The 26,544-nt window shown below is 33.4% G+C and overlaps 2 protein-coding genes across 2 annotated transcripts in view; one reads left to right on the forward strand and one right to left on the reverse strand.

The window, feature by feature from the left end:
* LOC106059309 (MOB kinase activator 3B-like) lies at nt 1-12,631 on the forward strand. Its single transcript, XM_013216881.2, has 7 exons — nt 1-157; nt 4,686-4,836; nt 5,183-5,276; nt 5,836-5,969; nt 6,640-6,755; nt 7,079-7,165; nt 9,374-12,631. Exons 1-7 carry the CDS (start codon nt 110-112, stop codon nt 9,401-9,403), a joined length of 660 nt encoding a protein of 219 aa, XP_013072335.1. The 5' UTR covers nt 1-109; the 3' UTR covers nt 9,404-12,631.
* LOC106059308 (pyruvate dehydrogenase protein X component, mitochondrial-like) overlaps nt 10,855-26,544 on the reverse strand; it is a 19,261-nt gene continuing 3,571 nt past the window's right edge. The window contains exons 2-10 of the mRNA XM_056043026.1: nt 25,277-25,354; nt 22,102-22,202; nt 21,266-21,480; nt 20,495-20,593; nt 18,995-19,175; nt 17,906-18,043; nt 15,445-15,603; nt 15,113-15,177; nt 10,855-13,889 (exon numbers count right to left, since the gene is read on the reverse strand). Of these exons, the coding sequence (XP_055899001.1) occupies nt 13,616-13,889; nt 15,113-15,177; nt 15,445-15,603; nt 17,906-18,043; nt 18,995-19,175; nt 20,495-20,593; nt 21,266-21,480; nt 22,102-22,202; nt 25,277-25,354 (1,310 nt within the window). The 3' untranslated portion in view covers nt 10,855-13,615. The remainder of the gene's footprint in view (nt 13,890-15,112; nt 15,178-15,444; nt 15,604-17,905; nt 18,044-18,994; nt 19,176-20,494; nt 20,594-21,265; nt 21,481-22,101; nt 22,203-25,276; nt 25,355-26,544) is intronic.

Here is a 26,544-nt window from a genome sequence, read left to right on the forward strand (position 1 = left end):
TTTTGTCTTCGTAAATAAATATAGTTTAGAGCTATATACTCGACGCAAAGTTAGCTTATTAAATTAATCGACTTGATTAGCTTAACTGACATTAGGAAAACAAAACAAAATGGCTGCAGCTAGACAAGCCTTTTCTCAATTCTTTGCCAAAGATAAGGTAACTTCAAGAAAAACATCTTTCTAGCCTATAGATCTAGTCTATGAAATACGTCAGTATGTTCCTAGGTCTATAATTTATTTATAATTCTGTAGATATTAGAGCAGTCATCTGTTTAGGATTAAATCCAGGCTAGTGCCTAGTGGAAATTATATTATTTTATTTATGATTAGGGATGTGAAATAAAAAATTTATCTTTGGAAAATCAATTTTTCGTTAGTAGAGTAAAGGATGGTTGTCGGACACGCTAAGCCATTCTCCGGCCATTTTTAAGTTTCAAAATTCATAACTCCGTAATGGTCTAACCTATGAATAAACTGATGGTGTCAATGAATTCGTCATCCTTTTGTCTATAAAAATAGCTATTTTGTAATGTATCACTACGCATAGTTTAGATTAGATCTGATGTGAAGAGGGGTAGGTTGGGTTTTCTGATGCGTAAAAGTTTTCGTCATGATTTTTGTCTCTGTAAAAGTTGTTGGCCGGTTTGGAGATTTATCGGACACTTCAAAGGAAATAGATGTCTTCTATATATTAAACATGTTATTATTAAGACATTTCATCCTTAATTTTATTATTCTGTACATTAGCGCAACGACACAAGCCATATTATCACTTTTCCCACGCTCCACGCTTTCATTCTCGGCTGTAACTGACGTCACACCACGACCACTACTTTGGGCCTAGCTTAGCTGGTCGCGCTAGGGGAAAAAATCGCCTCTGTTGGGGGGGGGGGGGGGGAGAAGAGGAGGAGTATTCTCTCTAGTCTACCTACGGGGCACTTTTTTTTCCTCGTAGCACAGCTCCACTAGCGCAGTGCGTGCCTGTCTCACCTTAGCCTTTATGGTACCAGTCAGATAATTGCTAGTCTCCTGCTCTCTCTCTCACCTGCTTTTTTTTTTTTTAGAGCGTGTAATGGTATGCTTAAGAGACGTGGAAAAAAGGGGGGGGGGGAGAGAGAGAGACTTCATGTAGTATACTCTCTTTTGATTTTGACAATCTCTTAGAATGTTGATGTTTCACACAATGGCCATTTAGCGCACCTGGTCGATCAATAATTGTAGGCTCGAGGTCTACAATGATATTGCTATTGTGACTTTTTTTTTTCAGCTGCCCATTGATGCCAATTTATTATTGTATATATCTGTGCACCTAAGTGCTATAACATTTGTACATATTTGTTGCATATTAAATGGTTTAAAATAAATGGTTATACGTTTTGCATACACCACATTAACTTTTTTTTTATAAATATGTTACGAATTTTTTTTTTGTGAAACATGTAACAAACACACACAAGAACACATACATAACTTAAATATACATTTTCTACTATATTATTTTAACAAACAACAAAATTATTCTTGTAAATGTTTAAAAAAGAAACAATAACAATTTGTTTATTTCCCCATAAGTACTGTGTCAAGTTGTTTCCCTTTGATGACTAGCGTCATATGACGATATGTTTTCTTATTCAGAAAGGTAAAACTTGTTGGCCACCCCCTATTTACATGTTAAGTGGAAAAGGAGAGTCTGGGTTGTACAATTTATCTGTTTCTAGTGCCTATTTAGAAGCATTATATCTGGGTTTTAATTGGGTAATGCATCTAGGGGCTTAAAAATCGTCTTAGCTCCAGACCCTATCTCGTTCTTCCCCTTGGGAGAAAAAAAGCTAAGTTTTACAGTAGTCTACTTTGACCCCAGATAAAATTACTTTCTCTCAATATAAAAGGGAGCTGTACGTGTCGGAAGTGTGACAAAATAGTCCATGCGCAATATTTATGCGGAAGTTGGGTAGTAAACATTCAAATAAAGAAGATTTAATAATAATACATCGAGGTGTCCGATATGCGAGACGAAACCCGGGTGGCCGACAACCATCCTTTACTCTACATCATTAAAATACTTTGAAAGAACTTTAATGGTGTATAAATTATGACTTTAAGTTGAACAATTAGAAAGTTATGATTTTTTTTCTGGCGTTTTGACCTAGCATTGGTTGACATGGAGCATGTAAATATTGTAAGATGAGAGCATCTCGCTCGCTCAGCCAGCGAGACACACACCCCTGCTCAAAAAGTTAAAAAATTGGAATTGAATTTCGTAGAGGATAAATCTATTTATTAAATAAGAAATTTAATTGTAGACCTAGTATTCGTAGTAAATTTCTAGCTCACAAATGTGATTTTATTTATATTTATGAACTCCACTTGTTTAGAATGTAAATATTGATGAAATAAACAAATTATCGGGTCGAGCTACAAGAAATGTCAGAGGGGTGTGGACAAAATGGCGGCTTTGTGATGGCTGAAAATAACAAAATATCTAAAAAGTGGGATCAAATCGTCTGAAACAATTATTTTTCAAATGGGCTTTAAAATTTTAAAAAAAGTAGATTGAACCATTAAAACTCTTTTGAAACTATTAGACACATGCATAATTATTATTTCTACTAGTCTATGCATGAGTTTATTCATTGGATAGTTTAGTTTTCAAGAAAAAAAGAAATCCCATAGGGAGCAGTGCAAACTTATGTTTCAACATTGTAATCGATCAAAACAATGTATCGTGATAAAACTTGGCAGAAATATGGCCAGATATATAATCTATTACTGGGAAAAAAATCAACTTCTTAGGACTTACCTGAAATGAGTATCAGTAAAAATAAAAATACATATACCTTCAAGTTAAAAGATAGTAAGAAAATACACATTTTTTTTTTTAAGTCCTAATGAAAAAAAAATGTTCCTCGATATAAAATGTATCCATATTCACCCATTTTAGTAACGATTTCAATCAAGGGCCTATGTACAGAAAGTAAGAAAAATGAATCTCAAATTTTGACGCCATTTTTTACTTCCGGTTTTACGGATTTTCACATATCTATATAGATCTAGTTAATATAGGAATATAGAGTATGTAAGACAAAAATTGTAGATCTACATTTAAGGATTATGTTTTAGGCATCGATTTTAAACATTAATTGACACTATTGTGTAATTTCATTAAAATCTAAATCTTGTTCTATCTAATATATTATATATATATATACTTATATTTATATATATAAATATATATAGGCTAAAGTAAATAGGGATGTTAAGTAAAAAATGTATCTTTGAAAAAAACAATTTTTGTTAGTACTATTAGTACATCATTAAAATACTTTATTAGAATTTTCCAATGGTGTATAAATTATGACTATGTTTAACAGTTAGAAAGTTATGATATGGAAAATGATTGAGCAAGAGAGAGGAGAGGCGAGAGCTTGTCGCTTGTTATATTTATGAACTTTACTTCAATTACATGTTTACAATGTAAATATTGAAGGAAATAAACAAATTATTGGGTCTTGAGCTTCATGAAAGGTCAGAGAGGTGAGGACAAAATGGCGGCGTTGTGATAGCAGAAAATAACAAAATATAATATAAAAAGTGGGATCAAAATTGTCTGAAACAATTTTTTTCTAATGCGCTTTGAAATTCATGCATATATGTTTATTACACAAGAACTATTTGAAAATATATACAGAATATTAGGCTTTACAAAGCCTGACATTTTTTTTTTCAAAAAAATTTTCTATATAGACTATCGCCAAAACTCTCCATGACCATTATTTTCTTTGTTAAATGGCATTTTCCACTTTGTAAGTGCCACATAAAACTTATAGAAATAAAACTTGGTAGAATTATGGCCAGGCATGATATCTAATATGAATAAAAGAAAACTAACCTTTGTTTCTCTATCCTAACTGCTGTATTGGTGAAAACAAAAAAGTGATATTTTCATTATAAGTAAAAGAAACAAAACATAATTAACTTTTTAAAAAGCACCCTGAAGTGTATGCACATTTATAATTACCAACCTACCATTTAGTAAATATAGAAGTGAAGCTAGGTGCTGAAACAAATGATGATACATACATATATTAAACATAAATGAAGAGCTACCATTTAGTACTATTTTCTTTGTAACAATAGACGTTAGGTGCATATTCATTTATTTTAATGCACAATCATAAAAATCAATTTTATATTTATGACATTATAAAAAGATATTACGTCAATACATTTAGGCTCATGAGAATTAATAAACCAGGTCCACTTTATAATTATTTTTAATGCAGGCACTAAGACTAAGTATACTTTTGTCTGTGATATCAGGCCAGAGACAAATATTGCTGTATAGTAACAAATGTCTGGTTATCTGACCCAAGCTGAAGTCGGTTCTGGTGCAACCCTAAATTTTACAACCTCTTGCTGACATCTATTTTATTGTTGATAATCTTTTTGTTTTCTATAGATTTATATTATATTACTTTTAATCAATGTTTATGTATTTCTAATTATTACCTACATTTACATTAATTTACATATAACTAAATTGCAAAAGTTTGTTGTTTTTTTTATTTGCTGTACCTATTATATTGAAATATAAAATTGTGATTTACAGTCAATCGCTCTTTTTTTTTTAATGTTAATTTTTATATTGATAATATACATTGAAATTTTTATTATTATTTTTGTAGACTTTTAAGCCAAAGAAAAGATTTGAGAGTGGCACTTTGAAATACAATCTTCACAAACAGGCCAATGCTTCTCTGAACTCTGGTATTGATTTAAAGGAAGTGGTAAAATTGCCACCTGGTGAAGATGTCAATGACTGGATAGCTGTTCATGGTACAAATCTTGCTTTTCTGTTATATGAACACATAACATTAATATACATTTATATGAAATAAACAAAATTACCACTAACCATTCAGACTAGTAACTAGATGAAGTAGAAGACCACAAGAAGTTTTACTTGTCAGCCAAAAAAAAATGTAATGCATTAAAAAAATTATATTTTTGATTTGTAGGTCTTTTTTAATAACATTTATTGTCAGAAACTTTTACTCAGCTTTTACATTTCATTGCTTTATGATTTGAGTGAACTTAACAAAAGGAATTGTGTAGGAAAGATGTATCGGATTGTATGTTTTGAAAAGTTTTGATGCTAATAAATTTGTTTTATTTTCTCCAGTTGTGGATTTCTTCAACAGAATCAATCTTTTATATGGAACAATTTTTGAACACTGTACAGAGCAAACATGCCCAACCATGTCTGGTGGACCAAAGTAAGGAAAATGCTGGGATTAGTTTTTATTATACCTTACATTCTCAATTTATTCAACATTGATTCACATCCGACTTTAAAAAAAATTCAACATTTGTTGGACCAGTGATTCACACCTTACTTATGGGCATTCATAATTAGATCAGTGATTCATTCACATTTAATTTCTGACTTCAGTTACATTTTTTTAATATGATAAACCACATAACTATTACATAAAAAAAGGCTTCTAAATGAGAACACAATTTGGTATCAGAAATTTCAATGGTTAGTGAAAGAAAGAAAAAAAAATTGGCAAAGGCCAGTAAGAAAAGCAATGAAATAATAAATGTTATCCTATATTTTTGTTGTCATCATTTATTAAATTGTATTGAAGTCTGCTACTTGTAATGCTCTTGTCTTACCTTGCCAAGCTTGTTTTCCTTCTTCAAGGCATAGTCATCTATCTTAGTGTTTACACCAAATAAATAAGACCTGTATGTAATGTATAGTTGCTAGGTATGAGTATCTTAGTGTTAACACCAACTAAATGAGACCTGTATATAATGTATGGTTGCTAGGTATGAGTATCACTGGTGTGACGGAGTCAACTACAAAAAACCCACTGCTCTGCCTGCACCACAGTATATCACCCTCCTAATGGAGTGGGTAGAGGCACAGATCAATGATGAAAATCTCTTCCCAGTTCAAGTTGGTCAGTTGATTAATTTTTATATCTTATCTTATACAATACAGACATTACTTCAAAAAAGATGATGATTATGTCCTACGTGTCATGCATTTAGTCATGCTTGTTAACCAATGACTTAAATTCTGCCAAGTGACTAGTTTTCTTGGTTGGCTCAGACAACCCATTCCATGCTCTAATAGCACTAGGAAAAAAGGAGCATTTGTTTATATTTCTTTTAACAAGTGGTAGTTGCTAATTGGTAGATCTTAGACTTATGTCCTCCCGTGCCGTTCGGCGCATTGGGTAACCCTAGCAAGCTGTCTCCACAAAGATCTGTCGTTGGCAATGTGTGCACTGTTCTGAGATCCTCCGTGAAGGTGTGGCGCCAAGTAATATGAGGACGTCCCTGTTTGTGCTTTCCTCGTATTGGCCTCCATGTATTGGTAGATCACGTGTTAATAAAATCTTCAATGAAAAAGACCATAACTCTAGATAATCATTTACAATGTCAAAATTTAAATAAAAATGAAATAGGTCTAAATACAATAACTTTATATCTGGTAAAAATTAGTCACTACTGTGGTAGTAGATTTCTTGTATATTTAAATTACAATGTTAAAATAAATAAATTTTGCAACATTTTTACCTTCTGAGACATTTTATATCTCTATTCTATCATCTTTTTTAATTTCAGGTAAACCTTTTCCTAAGAATTACATGAGTATAGCCAAAAAGATATTAAAGAGACTCTTTAGGGTGTTTGTTCATGTCTATATACATCACTTTGACAAACTTTTAGCTATTGGCGCAGTAAGTATTTAACAATCATTTTTAGGACTAATTACAATCATTAGGTTACTTTCTTCTGGACAATAGTTTTTCATTTTCTATGACATTTTGATGACCAAATTTTATAGCAAAGCCTTTGAAATTCACATGAAACTATTCTCACCAAGAAATGGTTTTAAATGAGAAAATAATATTTTGTCTAAATGTGTAAGCCAGATTTTTATCTTATCTAGAAAAAAAATTGTCATTAAAACCATATATAATAATATATTTAATTGCCTTAAAATGTTATTCCAAATATCTGTTGTCTGTTACACACCCCTCAATTGTGTTTGTAATTCTAGGAAGCACATGTCAACACTTGTTACAAACATTTCTACTATTTTGTTACTGAATACAATCTCATTGACAAGAAGGAACTGGAGCCATTGGTGAGTTTTTCAGCCTCTTTATCCCCTCGTGGCTCTCGGTTGATATGGACATTTATTACATAAGAAGCATGTTAATGTCATCTGTTAAATGGTGCACCTCGGATAAGGATTTGTTGACGACCACTGAAAACCTTTAACTATGATGATTTTGAAAATGGCCATTTTTTTTTTTTAATTTCATATTTAACACCAAAGTGCCAGTATACTCAGCAATAGTGTATATTTTTATTTTTAAAAAAAATTGGTTTAAGTACTGTAATTCAAACTTAAGTACTGTCTGGTAAAGATTTTTTATGTCACATAAATATTTTGATTCACTGCTTGGATTCTACTTTAGATGTTTTTCTTTATGGCCTGAGTAATTTTCATGCACTGCGTTGGGTTTTGTTTCTTGTGTACAAGTTCAAGTAGCGTGTTTAGAATTTGAAGTTCCTATTCCCATAAGTCTAGGGTTTGTTGCCATGAGTCTTGTTTACACATCATTCCTTTAATTTTGAATACTTCTTTGAGAAAATAAGCTTGTTTTGGCGTTCTTTCACTGTTTTCACTTTGTTAAATAGTAATACACAATACTCTTAATCTGGTTTGAGTTGTTGATAACATTCTCACTTAAGTTTTTTTTTACATGGTGTCAGTATTAGGTCTTGGGCAGTGTTTTGACTTTTGGCAGTGTTGAGTAAGGCCTTGGCTAGTGTAGAGCCACAGTAGTTTACTTTAGCTAGATGTTGATGGACCTGTGGCCATACCTTTATCTAAGAGTGTGTTTAATCCACGAAAGTGAAGTGAGGCAGGAGACCTTTTTTGTAACCGTCAGTTTAGAGCCCTGAAATTTTAATGGCTTGACCATTCACTAGTCTCCAGGGCGGTGGCTGATCAGTTCATGATATGCTATAGACCCTGACAGACACAGTCTCTACACCAGACTAGTGTGCAGGAGCTATGTCAATTAGAGCTTAGCATTTTCTTCAAACCTCATCAGCAGAGCTCTGCACCTGGAGTGCGTGAGAGTCTACAGGGAAAGTTGGAGCTCCTGCAACGTTATCCCTTTTTGGAACACCCCGATAGCAAAGAGGTGAGCTTACTTCAGTTACTTGAGGACACCAGGGGGAGGTAGGTGGGCACTGCCCCAGACTTGCTGATTTCTGTCTTGACAGGTCTGGGAAACCAAAAATTCTCAACCTGTATGGTGACATGTATGCACTACGCAAAACAGCAGGGTTTCTGTCCAGGACTTTTGCAAGAGAGGATTCGAGCCTCTCAAGCGCTCAAGTCATTTCTTCATATATTATGCTGTACATTGGGTTTTGTTTCTTGTGCATGGGTTCAAGTAGTGCGTCTAAAGGAATTCCTTATCCCACAAGTCTAGGGTTTGTTGCCATCATCATCATATTCCTTAGTTTCATGTACTTCTTTTTTGGGAAAATATGCTTGTTGCTGGTATTGTGGCAGTGTTTTCCCCTTGTTAAAGGGGTGTCATTGTAAGGTCTTGGGCTGTGTTTTGAACTAGACTTTGGAGGTCTCTCTGTGGCAGTGTTGATCCAGGCCATGGCTAGTGTAGAGCCACGTACCATTGGCATAGTATGCTGTAGCTAGATGTTCCTGGACTTGTTTCTTCATGTATTGTATTGTAGCACACTGTATCATAATATTCGTTATCTATCTATGCACATTCATTATATTAAATGTTCATTTAGGCAATGTGTATCAACCATTTATTTCAAGTTGAAGTTATTTTAAAATTTGTGTTGCAGTCGTTTATTGCTGCATTTGCCTGCCAATGTAGGGAACGTGGTTAATTTAACTCTTTCTCTCCTAATTGACGATACCAACATCGATTTCACACCATTAAATGAATTTTTGGTTTTATGAACATTAATTTTTTTGTAAAGAGCATGCAATTCCTTTTCATTCTATACCAAATAAAACATTTTCTGATAACAAACAAAAGCATTATTGAAACTTAATCATAAAGGGGGAGTGAACTACAACAAAGCAAAATGAATAATATTCCATTGGTATGTGGAAAATAATTAGGGAGAGAAAGAGTCTAGTCATTCCCTAGCTAACCTTGCAAAACCCAACATGATGTCTTATTAGACTTAAATAAACATCAATTTTTATGCACTGGGTTTTATTAGTTGCTTTAGTATATATGTATATTGAATTTTTATGTTATATTTATGAATTTTCTTTTTATTTATTTCCCAGAGGGACATGACAGAAAGAATATGCCATTAAATCTTCATTTAAGATTCAGATCTAATTGTACTTTGAGATTATTTGTAACAACACGACAGTTAGTAAGTGATGAACTAGATTGGGGCTTAACTTGACAATAGTATCTTATAAACCATTCCAAAAAAAAAAAAGAAAACAACAAAAAAATTAAGAAGACATTTGTCTTAAAACTTATTTAAAATCCAAAGCTTCCTGTTACTTCATCTTTGTTGAGAGTAGTGCTTTTTGTCTGAAGTCAAGGAAACGATTCAGTGTAATGTTGATCAATACTTCGTTTACTGTTTCATGAATAGCTGATAGCAATTGATTTGGTCATTGTTGAGATGTTACTGTATAATATATACAAGGTGTTGTTTTTTTCTGTAGGGTGCCATGTTTATATAGAATGTACTATACATGTATCAGCTTTCTATTTTCTGTTTACCAATCTTGTTTTGTAACTGTATAACATTTAGTTTAGAGTGTGAACTGTATAACATTCTTGGGTATTTTTTTAAGCTAAATATACTAAATTAATATTTCCCAGTTTTGTGTAATCAGTTCTCCTCCCTTTGCAACTGACCAAAAAAAAACATTGTTTTAATATTGCATTATTTGTTTTGTATTCCTAGTTTCCATTGCTTGACAACTCATAATGTTCAATTTGGTTTTATTTCAAATGTTAGAAGTACAAATTTCGTTGTATGTTGATTTATCTTCAAAAGTTATCTCAACATGTAGATAATACAACAACACTGTTTGCAGAATGATGTGCGCAATAATAAACTATGCTTCCATATAAAAATGCGCTATTTTAAAGTTCCTTTTTACCAGACGATTTTTATGCTTTAATTTTGAACTGGTCATGACCATAGGGTCACATCTGTGAAACATTTTGTAAGTTCATATTGGACTGGACTTGTTTCTTTACTATGTAGTACGTTTTCTCCTACTTTTTATATTTTAGTTGTTCATTTTTAAAGCCAACCTTTTCTATTTGTTCTAGCCAATTAGATATTTCAATTATAAACTATTTAAAAAAAGGGGAACAAATGGAATCTATGATTTCATTAAAAATGTATCCTTGCAAAATGAACTACTGGGATTGTTGGAATCCATTATGAATTAGTCCAAAGCTTACTATTGTAAAATTTCTTAGTTATGTGAGTTGGTAGGTTTGGCTTACCAATGATTCTAAACAGAATCTTTTCTTTTAAAAATAATGTATAGCTAAGGGAAAATGTTCTTCCCTTTAAAACATCAATGTAGACCCTAACTACTGAACTCATATTGATACAATCATGTTCTAACAACACTTCAGTTTATTTTCCACATTGTGCTGAAACGAACAAATGTTTTGTTCTTGCTAGTCAGCAATCATTGATTGTCCCAGGTCCTGTATTTATTTATAAATCCATTATTTCTTTAACACTATACTTTGTGTTATATATTTACTTTTTTTTTTAATTGTAAAAAAAACAGTAAACTGTAAAATATTATACCATACATACATTTGATGACATATACAAATGACTCTCTGAAGACAAGTGTACAATATTTTTTTTTCTAAATACTGTCATCCCCTTGGCATTATCTTGTTTTATTAACCTTTCATCATTAATCTGTGTACTTTGAACATTATACAACTAACAAAATATTCCAATTAAACTTCAAACATTATTTCAAATAATTTTCAGTGACCATTTCACATATATTGCAAGTCACATTGACTTGACTTATACCTGTGAACCCCCAGGGAAGCATAGGGATGCAACCACATCTCTCCACCAAATTTGGTTCTGAGCAGCTTTCTTCATCTGCTCCCATGTCATCCCAGTATCCTCAGCTTCGCTGATAACTGACCTCATCCAGGTTTGCTTGGGTCTGCCCACGTTTTTCCTTCCAGATTCCAAGTGGCCTGCCTTGAAACATCCTGCTCCATTTCCACTTTTTAATATCCCTGCCTATGGGTTTTTGCTTTGTTCTCTCCAAGTTGACAGTAAATACCTTTTCAGTCCACTCATTCCCAATATCCAGCGTAGGCAACTGTTGGCAAAGGTCTGGAGTTTTTAATTATTGTTTTTGTTGCTCTCCATGTCTCAGTGTGTTTTGGAGCCCTAGATAGTTTGAAGAGTGGTGAAGGCTAATCTAGCTTTGTTAATTGATTTTGTTTATAGTCATCACTTCCACTGTCTTAGCTAACCCTACTTGACTGTCTCATAGCCTTATCAATCACCAATAAAAATTATCAAGGGTGAAGGCATACATCCCTGTCTTACTCCTGTTTAAACTAGAAAAGGATTAGTTGTGTGTTACTTGGCATGATGAGCCATCATACAACTGTTGTATGATGTTGGTGAACTTTGTTGGAATTCCAAAATGATTCATCAACCTCCAAATTATGTCAGTCATACTGTCAAAGGCTTACTCAAAATTTACAAAGGTCATGTGCAATGGATTGTTCTATGTTAATGAGTAGTGTGGCAATCTGGTCAGTACATACATTTTCCTTCTGGAAAGCAGCCTGTTTTAGTCCCTAACCCTTTTGTCACATTACTTGGTGATTTGGATCTCAATCCCAATCTGAAATTGTCAACATCAACTTTCAACTGATAGGGTTAGGTTGATTTTGACAAGTAATTTATTCTAATCAACACACACACACACACACACACATAGAATTAAACATATTATTCATAAATTAGTATTTACATCATTTTGCATTGTGATATAGAACAAGATAATACCTGGGGGACAAAGTCTAAAGCTGTTCAATTAGATTAAAATGAATGTAATGTTCTCTAGCCTTGTTAATTGCCTCATCAAATGACTGTGTGCCTACATTAGTTTGATTTACAATTAGCCAGTGTCAAATCTATGTATTTGAGTTACATTCATCTGCATGAAGTTTGTTGTTTTAGTAAGTTTAGACAAAAGGCTTTGTTAGCTTTTTTTTTTTTTTTTCCCCACTTTACCCATTACTATTCAAATTGGGCCATGTTGGGTTTAACCAAAATAAGCTGTTGCTAATATTTTTTTAAGCATGTTTTCATTGTTAACTGCTTTAGCATGAGAGGCTTTCAAATATATTTTAATCTGATCATTTGCACTTAGGAAGAAAAAAAAAGTTCATGTTTGCTTCAAGTTTCAGTTTGAAAATACAAATGTATGTGAAGAAGCATCAAGTATTCTTTGGACATTTTGTTAGTCCTGCCAGATATATGCACTCAATAAAGTTGTGTAAATATATTCAGAACTGGTTTGCTTTTGTTTATGCTAATTTGTGCAAGTTAACATCACTGCACTAAATAGTGTACTCTGTTTCGTAGATGCTTTAATTTTAAACTTCAAAGTTCGAATTCAAACTCATATCATTATGCAATGCCTCCCCAAGTTCCATCCACTAAAAAGATCAACTAAAATTACCAATAAGATGACATAATGCATACACTGACTTGATTAATAAATTATTCAAGTATTTTATAGTACTCTAGACTGCATTCATCTGGATGTAGGTTACTGGGATGACTTTTTAAATGCATTTTATAAACAGATAAAAACATTTTTAAAAATGCATTTGTTAAAAAGACAATACCTCCATTATACAATTTAAAATATTTTGTACAAATATTTTTTTTTTAGCTTTAACTGGGTATTGAACTCGTGATTTTGATACCATCAGCTCCTCCATGCTAGATGCTACCAATTCAGTCAGTGTCTAGAATCTAGACATAATCTATATTAAGTTTACATAAAAATATAATATAAAAATATTTGACTTGTTTTATTGTCAATTTGTTAATAATAAGTTTTTCTTTAAAAACTGAAATAAATAAAATAAACAAAATCTAAAAATAGTATTATTTAAGGTCTATAAACATTTGTACAATATAACATTCATTAATCAATTAGTCCAGCTCTAGTATGAATAAGTTTCAATTGTCTAGAGACAATATTGAATTGTATCAACACTTGAATACAATTCACAGTAGCAGTGAAACAGAAACCAATTATTATAAATAGCAATTATTATTTAAAAGACCAAACATCTTTACTTATTAAATCCATACAATTCATTTTCCAAACTCTTAAATGTACAATCATTCTTCCATCACATAGTCATTGCAAGTCTACATCAAGTAAATGTGAACTAGATCATCTATTTGTAGAACATACTTGACAAGTGTTAGCAGGGTTACTGTTAATAATCACAACAGCAACTAAAACTAAGACTCAAAAAGCAAAAGCTTCAGCTGCTGAATCTAAATTTGTACCACCAAGCATGAATTGGGGGTTTTCTAATGCATTGCGAAATTCTTCCAGAAACCTTGTTGCTTCAACTTCATTTAAACCTCTGCTATCATAGGAAAGTGTGACAGTCATTTTGAGTTGGTTTCCTTTCATGCTAGCTTCAGTTCTAGATGTGCCTATAGCCAATATGGCCAACTGTGGTGGGTTGATGACGGCTGAGAATTCTGTGATGCCAAACATACCTAAATTTGAAATGCTGTTAAAAAAAAAATGGTGAAGTTATCAAAATGAGTTTTTGTAATGTGCCGAATTTCATACTATAGAGAAATTATTCAAATATAGCTTCATTGAGCTATCAATACAAGAAAACAAATGTTCACACATTTCTAGCCATAAATAAAATATATAAACCAAATAGAAAGTACTGATTATTAAGAGTAACCAAAAGAAAAATATTTAAAATTACTATCTTATTTGTAGAAAACAAAGGTTAAAAAAAAAAAATCAGAGTATTTGGAAAAATGAAAAATTGGTAAACAAACATGGTAGGGTTTGTTAAAGGAAATATTTACATGGCTAGTAAGAATATTTATAAAAAAAAATGCTATTTATCCTTTGTTAGACAAATACTACAAAATACATCCTCTGCTTTTGGTCCCACATCCCAAGAAAAGTACTAGGACAAACCCAAAGCAGAGAAGTTTATCAAAACTCTATATCGCATATCAACAAAAATAAACAATTTTTAGAGACAATCGACGACAATATTAAAAAGTAAAGTAATATAAGTAAATATATAAAGAACCAAGCCATAACTTACTTGTATAAAAGCATAACTTCATAGTTAAAAACAGAAAGATACAAGAATAAAAACAATTTTTATGTTCAATATGCTTAGACTAACTAAAATAAGAACTCTTTCTAAAAGTCATTTGAACATAGAACATTTTGCCTGAACAGCTGAAATCTTTAAGCAGCTTGAATGAAAAGGCTAAGAAATGGATACGTTTAAGATGTGATGAATTTTTTTTTTTAGGAATATTGAATCTGTAAATTAAGAGACAAGATAAGAAAATGAAGGCTAATGGTCCATTCAACCTATTCAATTCTATTCCGGCCCATACCAGCAGTGCAACACTTGGTCTACTAATTGATGTAAGGTAACAAATGGCAACTAAAATTCAAAGTTGCTAAATTTCTGAGCAGAAGAGATCAAAGGAGTTGGCATAAATAATAGTCTTCACATTTAGATGTAGATGAATTTAGGATCTAAAATATATGTTAAACTTGAAATAAGAGGAAATCTAAATGTGAAAGCTTAAAGTAAGCAGCCATGTAGTCTAGATCTAGATGTGCCTATGCATGGTCCAAGATCAAGAAGATTTTAAATTTTGTAGGTTAAGCACTTTAATTAGAAGCAATAATCAAAAGTACACCTTCAAGATTTAATATTCTAAGTGTAAATTCTCCAACACATACCTAAAACTGCCTCCCTGATATTCATGTGGTAAAAGCTTCCCTTCTTTAGCTCTGCCAGACAATTCCTAGACATAAACATTTATTCAATTATTGGGACACACAAATATACACTGTTTCAAATGCAGGGAAAGGACTGAACAATTGGCAGCTATGTGAACAAAAACAAAGAGAAAAACAAAAGTTTTTATTTTATAAATCTGCAGTTATCTTTGTTTTGTTTTTTTAAGTTGTAGTTATTCTGATAGAAATAGAATAGATCTAATGCTCAAATATAGATTTTAATAATCCCTAATGCTGATTTACTAAACTATTTCTTGAGAACAAGCAATCACCTTCACTGTGCTACTAATTTGCTCCACTGATAAATAACTTGCACCTTTAACAATGGGTGTAATCAGACCATTTGGTGTAGCAACAGCCACTGAAATATCTACAGACTGTGATAGTTTGGGTCCATCATTGGCCCAGATAGCGTTAACTTTTGGAGAACGCTGAAAAAAAAAAGGAAAACATGAAAAATCAAAATAATAAAACAACCAAATTTAAGACTGAACAATAATTTGAGTCAAATAATAAAAGACTTTGTTCTCTGTGTTATTTGAGTCCACAAATAAAAGACATTGTTCTCTATGTAGCATGTCTTCACCTTCACCTATCCTTTTGTCCATTGAACTCTTCGGGCACCACACTTGATCTGTTAACTGTCTTTATCCACTCCTCTCTGTTGTTTGGCTTGTTAAGAATTTCTGCCAATGATAGGCTTATCCATTCTTATAAGTTGTCTTTCCTTTGCTTTCTCTGTCTGCCTCTAATTCTTTTTCCTGGTACTGTTCCCCGAAGGAAAGTCTTTGCCAGCCCTGAGGACCTTGTGATATGTCCATAGAGTTTAAACTTGCATTTTATGACAGTAGTTTGCAGGTCATTGTGGAATCCAAATGATGTATTAATCCTGTTTCTAATCTTTTCCCTTTTGATGCAGTTTTTAAAAGTGATACCTAAGATATTTCTGAAGCATCTTAACTGCATTGCTCAGAACCTCCTCTCTAGATCTGCAGTCAGCATCCAAGATTTGCAAGCATATAAGAATGTGGCCATGACCAGGGAGCACATAACTACTTCCTGTTGCCTTTAATTGCAAGAAGCAGGGCCAGTCTTAGGCCACTACAACCTATGCAGCTGCAGTGGGCCCTGCACTTTCATAGGCCCCACGCGAATTCTAGGCGTAAAATATTAAATTAAACTATTTTAACTTATTATTAAAAGATTTCTGGAATTCTCATGAAATTGCAAAACATATGAAAAAGTTATGAAAATCTGAAATTATTAAAATCTTCTGAAAAATCTTCTGCAAATCTCCTTGAAAACAGACAAGATTGTCATTTCGGGTTGTCATTCAATATGGAATGTGCCAATCCTACTCGCAATAAAAAAAGCGGCATTGTCAGCTTTCATTTAATAAAAATGTAATAATAAGGAGAATTTTAACAAAAACAAGAAGTTCAAATATTTAATTTTCTTTAATAGTCACTTCTAAATCTATCTTGACCTCTTAAAAAACAAAAAAATAGATATTTTGCTAGTCGATAGTAAATCTAAAAGGCAGATCTTAATGTTTATCAGCTTTTTGTTGGAAAACTACTATCTACTGTAGATGGCTCGTAAAGTTAATTTGACGGTGATTTTGTACTTAGTTAAGTATGAATAAAATGCAAAGACGAATTTATTTTGTAATAAAAAATCTTAATTTTCACTTATTATCCTTATCCCTACCAAGACTAGGCCCTGCAATCTGTAGGACCGGCCCTGGCAAGAAGGTCCATGATTGATATTCTATAGGTCAATGTTTCATTCACAGGTGTATCTGTTTTAAAATAGAACATTTTGCATAAACAGAATAAACCCAACACACCCAATCCACTGCAGACACTGCACCTAGCCTTACGAAAATACCAAACCCTCTTCGAATGTCCCAATTTAATTCACCTCAGATTACCACAACAACCCTGCATAACCACGTTTCTCAATGGCAATGCAGAACAATTGAGAACAGCAAGCTAATTTTCATTGGCAAGACAGCAAAAGAGCTTACAGCTCAGCAACAAAAAGCTGGCTAGATGAAGTAAAAAAGGAATGATTTTACAGAAGTATATTTTTAAGGTACATTCAAAATCTAGCAGTCCATGAGACAGGTGATGGAAATTCATGATTCTGTAACCATGGTTAATGAGGAGATCCTGTGGCCACAAAAATAATCAACTAACTATATACTAAGCAAAGCCATACTACTATCTCAGCATTGTTTATTCTGTCTTGATATGTCATGTTCAAGATACTATGAAGACAGCCTAAGTGGAACAAGTTTAATTTATGCTCTTGTTTTGCATATGTGGTCCATGTTATGCTTCCATACAGTGGGGTACTCAGGACACATGCGTTGCAGACCGCCTATCTATGTTTTTGTAATGAGTTTCCCTGGACACACATGCGTTGTATAGTTTTTGATCTCCTCTTTAAGGGCTAAGGTTGTCTTTACATTCTCGACATACCATACAGCCGAACTGAGTGCCTACATTTTTGTACATAACCAGAATTAAACTGTTTTCAGAGAATAGTTTCAAACAGGTTAAAAACTTATATAAGGGATCTCTTTAACAAAGCAACGGTACCACAGCCTACAATTTAGGAACCACTAAAGAATAGTTTAATCATCAAAAGATGTTACATGATCAATGGTGTGATCAACAAGTAATACTGAACTAAGATTTACTAGTGATTGAATTGTTCCTTTATTACCTGAAGTGCTAAAGCAGCTGCCTTAACAATAAAATCATTCACAGATATTTTCACACCATCAGCTGCTAATGTCTTCCTGAGTTCTGTAAGGGCTCCCATGTTAGAATCTATTGAGGCATAAGCATGAGGGATAGTAGACTAGAAAGAAAAAAAAAAAAAAAAAAAGAAAAAATGATCAAAGAATTCATTCAAATACATATCTTCAGAGTTTTTAAAATAAAGCTTTTGCTTATTTTTGTAAGTATGTTTATGGTTATCTACAGTATAGAGGGACTTCTTATGATCCAACAGTTACACTGGGCAGGGACACAACCTGTATGGGAGACAAACGTATGCCAAAGGAAGTCTTTTTTGCTAAAAGGTGGTTGACGTAACAGAGGTGCCCCACAGAAATGCTTCACAAAGACCAGCACCTGGTTGCATGCAACCTCAGAACGAGAAAGCTGGAGGTCACTCACAAAGGCGGTAAGATACACATTTAAGACCAAAAGAAAATCTGCTGCAGAGGAAAGAAATCTAAATCGACCACCTGCGGACAATGGTTATGCTTGCCCTGGATGTGGAAAAATATGTAGGCCACAGCTGGGCTGCGCAGCCACGGGAAATACTGCATTCCTCACTAATCTTTGGACTGGAAGACAAGTCTTATATATATATATATATACACTAATGAAACAATTTTATGTCAATAAGAGTGATGACAAAGAGCAGAGACAGATCAAGGATGAGGAATGCAAACAGTAGAAAAAGAAAATAGAGAGTTTATGAGAAAACAGGACTTAATCTTGAGGATCAGGGTGACAACAGACGAACAAACAGCTGGCTTTAAGAACTAAAGAAAAGCACAAATGACAAAAAGAAAAGAAAAAAAAAGGAATTGACTCAAAGTAGCTAGGGATAAAGACATTAGTTCCAATTGTGATGATGTGGTGTTTAAAGTTAACTCCTACAGCAGTACAAAGTGACAAGGTTACTGGCTTTTAAAAAATAATTAAGTAAAAGAGGTCTCACAGTTGTTTTTTTTACACAATTTAGGCCATGTTGTGCCCAGAAGAAAATAAAAATGACCAATTTAAAATTGGCAGTTACCTTGGACTCAGTTAGTCTCTTGGCTATGGTTCTTCTCATACTTGTCAATGGGATGTCTATGTAATTAGCCCCTGGTGCTGCGGCTGGTTCTACTTTAGGTGCAGGTGTTGATGGAGTGCTAGCTGCTGGAGGTGTTACAGACTTACTAAGTTTCTTTGAATTGATATAGTTGAGCACATCCCTGTATAAGACAAGGTCAACATGTAACTTTGGAAATATCAATGGACTTCACTTGGAAGAAAAATAATGATTTTATATTTTACCTTATCGAAAAGGTCTTCCAAAAAAAACTACTTTTGGAGCAAAACTTATTAAAGTCTTGCTTATTACAACTGATAATTAATAATAATTAAGATATCTTAATAAAAAAGGAAATGTTTACATCCAGTAAGCTGAAAGTATGTTTAAGATTCCAGCTGATATAAACTATAAACTATAATAAATTATGCCCAAAAATATTTTAAAAATCACAGATTTAAGAAAACACAACTATGCCTGTAAGCATACACTAATCGCTAAATACTACAGAACTGTACAATCTTAATAATTGATTTTTAAAAAAAACATATAGTTTTTGCAGTAATAATTTAGTATGTATCTCTTTTAATAACTACATTTGCTATCATATACATTTATGTATTTACATAATGTGCTTGATTCAATGCTATACCTAAATGCACTCATAAATACCAATATTCACAGTGAATAACCTTTTTTCTCCCTCAAAAATTTGTTTCCTTTTCCAATTTTATGGCAATACCACAAACTTTTTTTATTGTCAATTTCTACTGCGATTATTATTATTATAAGATAATTTTAGGTTTAATTTTTCTCCTAAGACAAGTGTCAGTAAAACTGTCACAGCACGCAAATATAATTGTAGTTCACAGAAATGCAACTAAATTGTGGCAGTGAGCAATTTTGCATAGGTTCTTGCAGCTACTGTTATAGCTGTTGTTTTTTTTTTTAACAAGGCATTTTATAAATAGAAGCAGAAACCTTCATGAGAAAAGAAGAGTGAAAGTGAGTTCAAGTTTCAACATAGCCTACAAGTGTCACTGTGTAAGTCTTACAGTTGGTTTGACAAGACATGGCCTTGAACACATTAGTGTTAGAAAACTAAATTCATTTCACTCTGTCTCTACTTTGACTTCAGTTGCTAAAATCTAGATCATTAAAATGAAAACTATTAAAACACAGAGAAAACAATGGAAAGACAACATAAAGGAATGGACAGGCCTGTCATTGGGAGTAATTCTATTCAAGGCAAGCAACAGAGAGGAATGGAGAAAGGTGGTCAAGAAATCTATTACCACCCAAGGGTTCAACAGACTAAGGGACAGGTGAAGGTGGTGGTGAACAAATAATTTAAATAACACTTATCAATTGTTTGTCCATTTTGGATCATTAAGAGTGATATTTTTATGCTGCTGTTGCTCTCTTTTTGTCATCTGTTATGTAATCCATTAAATACACTACAAATATGAGTAATCAGGTTACCCTTTTAATAAAGCTCCAGCTGGACCAGTGGCTGGAACATCATTTGAGCTTATGTTATATTCTTGTAGCAGTTTCTTTACAGAAGGACCAACCAGATGTCTGAAATATAAATACATTTTGGTCATAACAGTAACAGTAGTAGCAACTGCTTTATTGATCTGATGTGTCCATGGGTGACTATGATAGCCTTCTCACTATTTCTACTCACTGTTTCTACTGTTCCAAGACAAAGTTATTAGACTTAAAGGTTGTTCATAAGCAAAGATAGGGGCATGGTGGATAAGTGGTAAAGCACTTGGCTTCCAAACCAAGAAGTCTCGGGTTAGCATCTCTGGGAAGACTGGGATTTTGAATTTTAGGATTTTTAGGACGCTCCTCTGATGCGCATCTGACATTAGTTGGGAAAGTAAAGGTGTTTGGTCATTGTGCTAGCCACATAACACCCCTTTAACCATCCGCCATTGACACAGATGACATTTACATCATCTGCCCTATAGATCACAAGATCTGAAAGGGATTACTTTTTATTAAAAAAAAAGCTAAAAAGAATAAATCTAATTAATAATTGGATGATTTGAATGAGATGTTACAAAATGTATAAATATATATATATATCAAAGAAGGTTCTCACTATAAAAATTAAAAACTAGCACAATTGGTTATTCCTATTTAATTCTTTTTCTAAAGCTACATTTCAACAACTGTAGCATCTGCATTTCATTTGAATATTTTAAAAAAAATGGTTCAAGTTTATAAAAATAAAAAGCCAACCTGTGATCACCATGATCTGATGAAAGGGCAGCAGATGGAGGTGAAGCTGGGACAGCTGCTGTTGTAACTACAGGTGTTGGGGTTTCAGTTGCAGGTTTTGATGGAGGCTTAGCAGCTGCTTCAGCAGGTATTTGAACATTTTTCCAGTCATCACCTTCCTCCACCAAAAGTGCTATCAGAGAACCAATAGGGACATCTTTTGAGTCGGCAGGAACCTAGAATATGATAATATTTTAATTAATTTGTCTTTTTCATTAAATAAAATAAGCTTTGAACAATAAAGCAATTTGAAATAATGCTAGATACATATTAGAGTTTGAAAGTAATCTTCAAGTTCAAAGAAAAATCCACATTCAGATTTAGTTCCAAAATATGCTGTTAACATTTACTAGTTTTACAACTAGACCACCTAAAGTTGACACCAGAAGATCAAACAACCATACCATTCTGTTTAGACAGGTCCAGAAAGACATTTCTTCCTGACCTATATGGGTATTATGCATAACTGCAGGGTTTTGTCCAAGGCTTTTGGAAGAAATGATTTGAGCCTCTCAAGCACTCACTCTCAGGAAGCTTAATGATGACATATTAATATTCAATTAAGTCAGTAGTTCTCATTATTTTATGAATTGAAGACCACTAAGATTTAAACCATTGTATGAAGGTTCTGATTACAGAATAGCACATGAAAAACATACCACTGAGGCTTTATAGTTAAACATGCCACTGATGCTGTATAGTTAATATATAACTTACTCAAAGAACATAATAGAGATGTATCCAGAGAAACATACTTTGAGAAACACTACAGACTTTCAAAATTCATGCATACATACTATTATTTTGGCAAGAATTCCTGTTTCCTCTGTTTCCATATCCATCATAGCTTTATCTGTTTCTATCTTACACAACACATCACCAGGTGAAACAGTATCTCCTGTAAATACATTAAGTAGAAATTTGTAATTACAATGTAAATGTCTCCATTATTAGACAATATAATACTAAGAAACATTACATTCAGCATTTTATTATAAATACTGTTAGAAATTATGACGGAAATAAAAGTTACTAAAGCTGAGCTTATTTAAGATAAGATATATGTGTAATTTGGTCTAAGCACACAATAAGCAGTTGAACTGCATGTGCATCTGACAATAATGACTATAACGTGATACATAAAATAATTTTTATCCAAATCATGTCATTCTAGTCCAAGAATTTAATCATAAATCTGATTGATAAAACATGATAGCCAACAAACACTCTACAATACATGCCTTACTCTTTAGACATCTGCCTCCTCCAATAAAAAAAACTGAAACTTCTGACTTTTTTATTTATTCATACGTCAATCAAAATCTTAAGTTAGTCATTTGATCAATGCAGAGATATCAAATACAACTAGTACTGTTGGTCACTAATGGAAAGAAGCAAAGTCAATAAGCAAGAGATAATAATTCTGGAGTGATCAGGCTCAGTCGCCAGTCAAAGCTTGAAGAGCTGAGCAAGTTCACTTACCTTGGCAGCATCATAACAAATGATGGGGATGCCTACCATAATGTAGCATGCCAAATAGGAAAGGCAGGGAGCATTTTCCAAAGGCTGCAGCCTATTTGAACAAGCCAATCCATTGGGCTTGAGACAAAAATACACCTTCTCAACACAATTGTCATCCCAACTGCAACATATGCATGTGAGACATGGAAGTCATCTGTCAAAATTGAGAAAAGGCTAAATGTGGCTCAACAAAAATGGCTGAGACAGATTTTGGGAGTCAGTTACACAGATCGGGTCTCAAACAAGGAAATCCTTTGCCGAACTGTGAGCCGAACACTTAGTGAGGTTGTGACAGAGCGTCGCATGAGGTTTGCGGAAATGTTCTATGACAAAATGAACTACGTATACCAAGAGTTGCGATGACATAGAGGCCAATACGAGGAAAGCACAAACAGGGACGTCCTCGTATTACCTGGTGCCACAACTTCATGGAGGACATCAGAACAGTGGACACCAGGTGAGAGGAAGCTTCAGACATTGTCAACAACAGATCTTTATGGAGACAGCTTGCTTCCCAACGCGCCGTATGGCACAGGAAGACCTAAGTCTAAGTAAGATCAGGCTCTACAGCAATGTTTCTCAAACTGTGTGCCGCGGCACATTAGTGTGCCGCCGAAGATTTGCAGGTGTGCCGCGGGAGTTTTTAGAACACCACACGTGCAGCGTTACACAGGTCTGCTTAATATTAAATTTTTATTTTACGTTGCGATGACATCTCCACTTGAAATGACCAGTAGTAGTAGTGGATCTTTCCATTATGACGGAAAGGGGTGTTAGCTATTCAGGTTATGGAATTGTCCACTATACATATATTATTATAATGAATAAAATGTTGGCCGCCTTAGCAGACGCACAGCAGTTCTCGAATTGGTAACGATAATAATAAGCGATGTGTTTCAAGTAAATTGGTTAGGTGTATGCTAATAATAACAAATTAATAATAAGCCTTATTCATTGTTATCGATGGAGAAATACGTTAGCAAGAATGAAACTGCGAAAGCGTTAAATGAAAAGCAAGGAACCAAACGAAGGTACAAAGAAGATAACACCAGATATGGTTTCATATCTTCTGAACCATTGCCATTCTGTCTGATCTGCAATGCAACTCTGTCGAATGAGACGCTTGTTTCAAGCAAATTGAAGAGACACTTGGAAACTAAATATCCTGCTGTAAAAGCGCAACCGAAGAAATACTTTTGAAAACATCAGGGCTCAACAAAATAAACAAGCTAAGACACTTACGAACTACCTAAAGCTGCCAGAAAAGGGATTGATTTCAAGTTGGATTTTCTATTCATGACGAGATCTGGTGGTTAATGTGACGTTTCTCTCTGATTTATTTGACAAATTAAATTCAAGGACCATCGGAAACCATCATCACTGCATCCTCAAACTGAATCATTTGGTGAAAAATTGTCTTTGTGGCAAAGTAAGATCTCGAAAGGAGTCTTCGACTGCTTTCCTACTTACAATGAATGTGCTTCAACTAAAGAAATCACCCCCGAAATTCTGGACACTTTGACACACTTGCAGTCAGCATTGTGGCATAAATTTTCAACACTTGGAAGTAATGAGTATGGATTGGATGGGTCAGTTATCACTTTGGAAACAATGAAGCTACAAATTTGAAAACTGAAGAAGCAGAGAAGCTCATTGATTTAAAGCAACGATGCCGTTCTTAAGTCAAGTTTTGCCGAGAAAAGCCTGGATGTGTTTTAGATTTCAATCAACAAGTTATATCCTGCAATCAGTTTAAAAGCAATCAAAATAATTCTTCCATTTGCATCTTCATGGTTTTGTGAGTTTGGATTTTGAGCACTGACTGAAATCAATTCTAAGAAAAGAGAGAGACTTCTTACAATAGACGATGAAATGTGAGTTTGTTTGTCGACTCTGGAGCCTCGATTAGATCACATTTCTCTCAAAAAAAGGCACACCCTTAATATTAAATATATTACTTAAAAACAGGTAATATTTTTTTTTTCTTTTTATTATAAAACAACTGTTGCTCTTCGTGGTGTGCCGCGAAACTTTTGTAGTTCTTTTTACTGTGCCGCCAGACAAAAAAGTTTGAGAAACACTGCTCTACAGTCTTGCCCTCCCGTCTTGCCCTCCCTAGTAGACAATGAATGATCAAAAAATGACTGTGGCTTTGAACATTGTATGGGATGTGTGGTTTTACACAAAGCACAATCTAGGGTAGTTCATGGTTTCTGTGGCTGCTTCAATCTTCATCTACTGGTATACAAGGTACAAAACCAACTACTGACCATTCTTATGGAACTCCAATTGGTAAGTATAAATGAAATGCAGTAAATGTAAAGACCATTTCTATGTACAAGTTTTAGATGCATTAAACAGAGTAGGTGTAAGTTCCCATCTCCTACTTTATCTAAAATGCACAGCCTCAAGATTATACCTACAATTAACCAAGTATACTTGTAAATTTACCTTCTTTTTTGTACCATTTAATAATATTGCCTTTTTCCATAGTTGGAGATAGTGATGGCATATCAAGTTTTATTGTTGCTGTAAAAAGAATGAGATATATATGCAAATTTTGTAAATATTTAATGCAAATAATCTACGATATTTTAACATCTAATTGTAGGAAAATTGAAACCTCCTGTTTTAAAAAGTATTGTGAAAATGATCAAAGGTTGCAGTTCAACATAAAATAAGGATACAGTACTCTGAAAATCATTTTAATAATAATATTCAAAATATTTATACTATGTGTATATATACTAGAATTTAAATATATTTTAAACATTTATATAACCTTTTGTACAAAACATCAATGTACCTTTATCATTTGTCTTACTGAATATTTTATAGGTTGTGTCTTTATTTTATCATGTTATGCCTGCAGTTATGGTTTAGACTAGTTTTATTGCTGTACTATTGCTATTTTACTTTTTTAAGTCTTCTACTTCTACCCTAGATTGTCTCTAAGTATAGTGTTTCACTAATGGTGTTACTCTAGTCAAATGTGAATACTTGTTTTTCATTTATCTCAAATACCAATTCTGCAACTCTGTTCTATCATCCATCCATCCCAGTGGCACTACAGCAATGGAAGGCCCTGGTCTCCTCAAGCACATCTTACCATTCTGCTCTATCCTGCACTTTATGTCTCCATGCCCGGACTCTTAGCTGTTGTAGATCTGCCTCTATATTAACAAGCCACCATACTAGTGTTCTGCCTTTTGGTTTTTGCCTGTGAACAATCTTTGCTCCTCTGTTCTCTGACATTCTTTCAAGGTGACCTGTCCAACGTAATCATTTCCTTTTTATTTCCATCACTATTGAAGGGTCTTCATATAGCTGGTATATTTCCTGGTTGGTGCAAGTCCTCCATCTGGTTTCCTCATGTGTGGCACTATCAATTTTCTAAGGATTTTCCTTTCCCAAGTATTCAGCACATTTTTCTGTTAGTTTTTTCAACGTCCAGGTTTCACTTGCATATGTGGCTACAGGTCTTATAATTGTTTTGTAATTAGTTTTTTTGCTTTCTTAGATATAAATTTGATTTTATACTTTCAATTATATGTTGTGTGTTATAGAAAGCTCTGTTGCCTTCCACTAGTCGTTCCTTTACTTCTGACATTATGTCATTTTTTTAAGTATCATACTTGCTGCAACTGTTCTAGTTTTATTAAACGAAGTTTATATTGTCCTGAGTTAAGGGGTCCTCCAAAAAACAGAGTATGCATATT

This window comes from Biomphalaria glabrata, chromosome 10 (assembly GCF_947242115.1).
Source record: "Biomphalaria glabrata chromosome 10, xgBioGlab47.1, whole genome shotgun sequence".
Taxonomy (NCBI): Eukaryota; Metazoa; Mollusca; class Gastropoda; family Planorbidae; genus Biomphalaria; species Biomphalaria glabrata.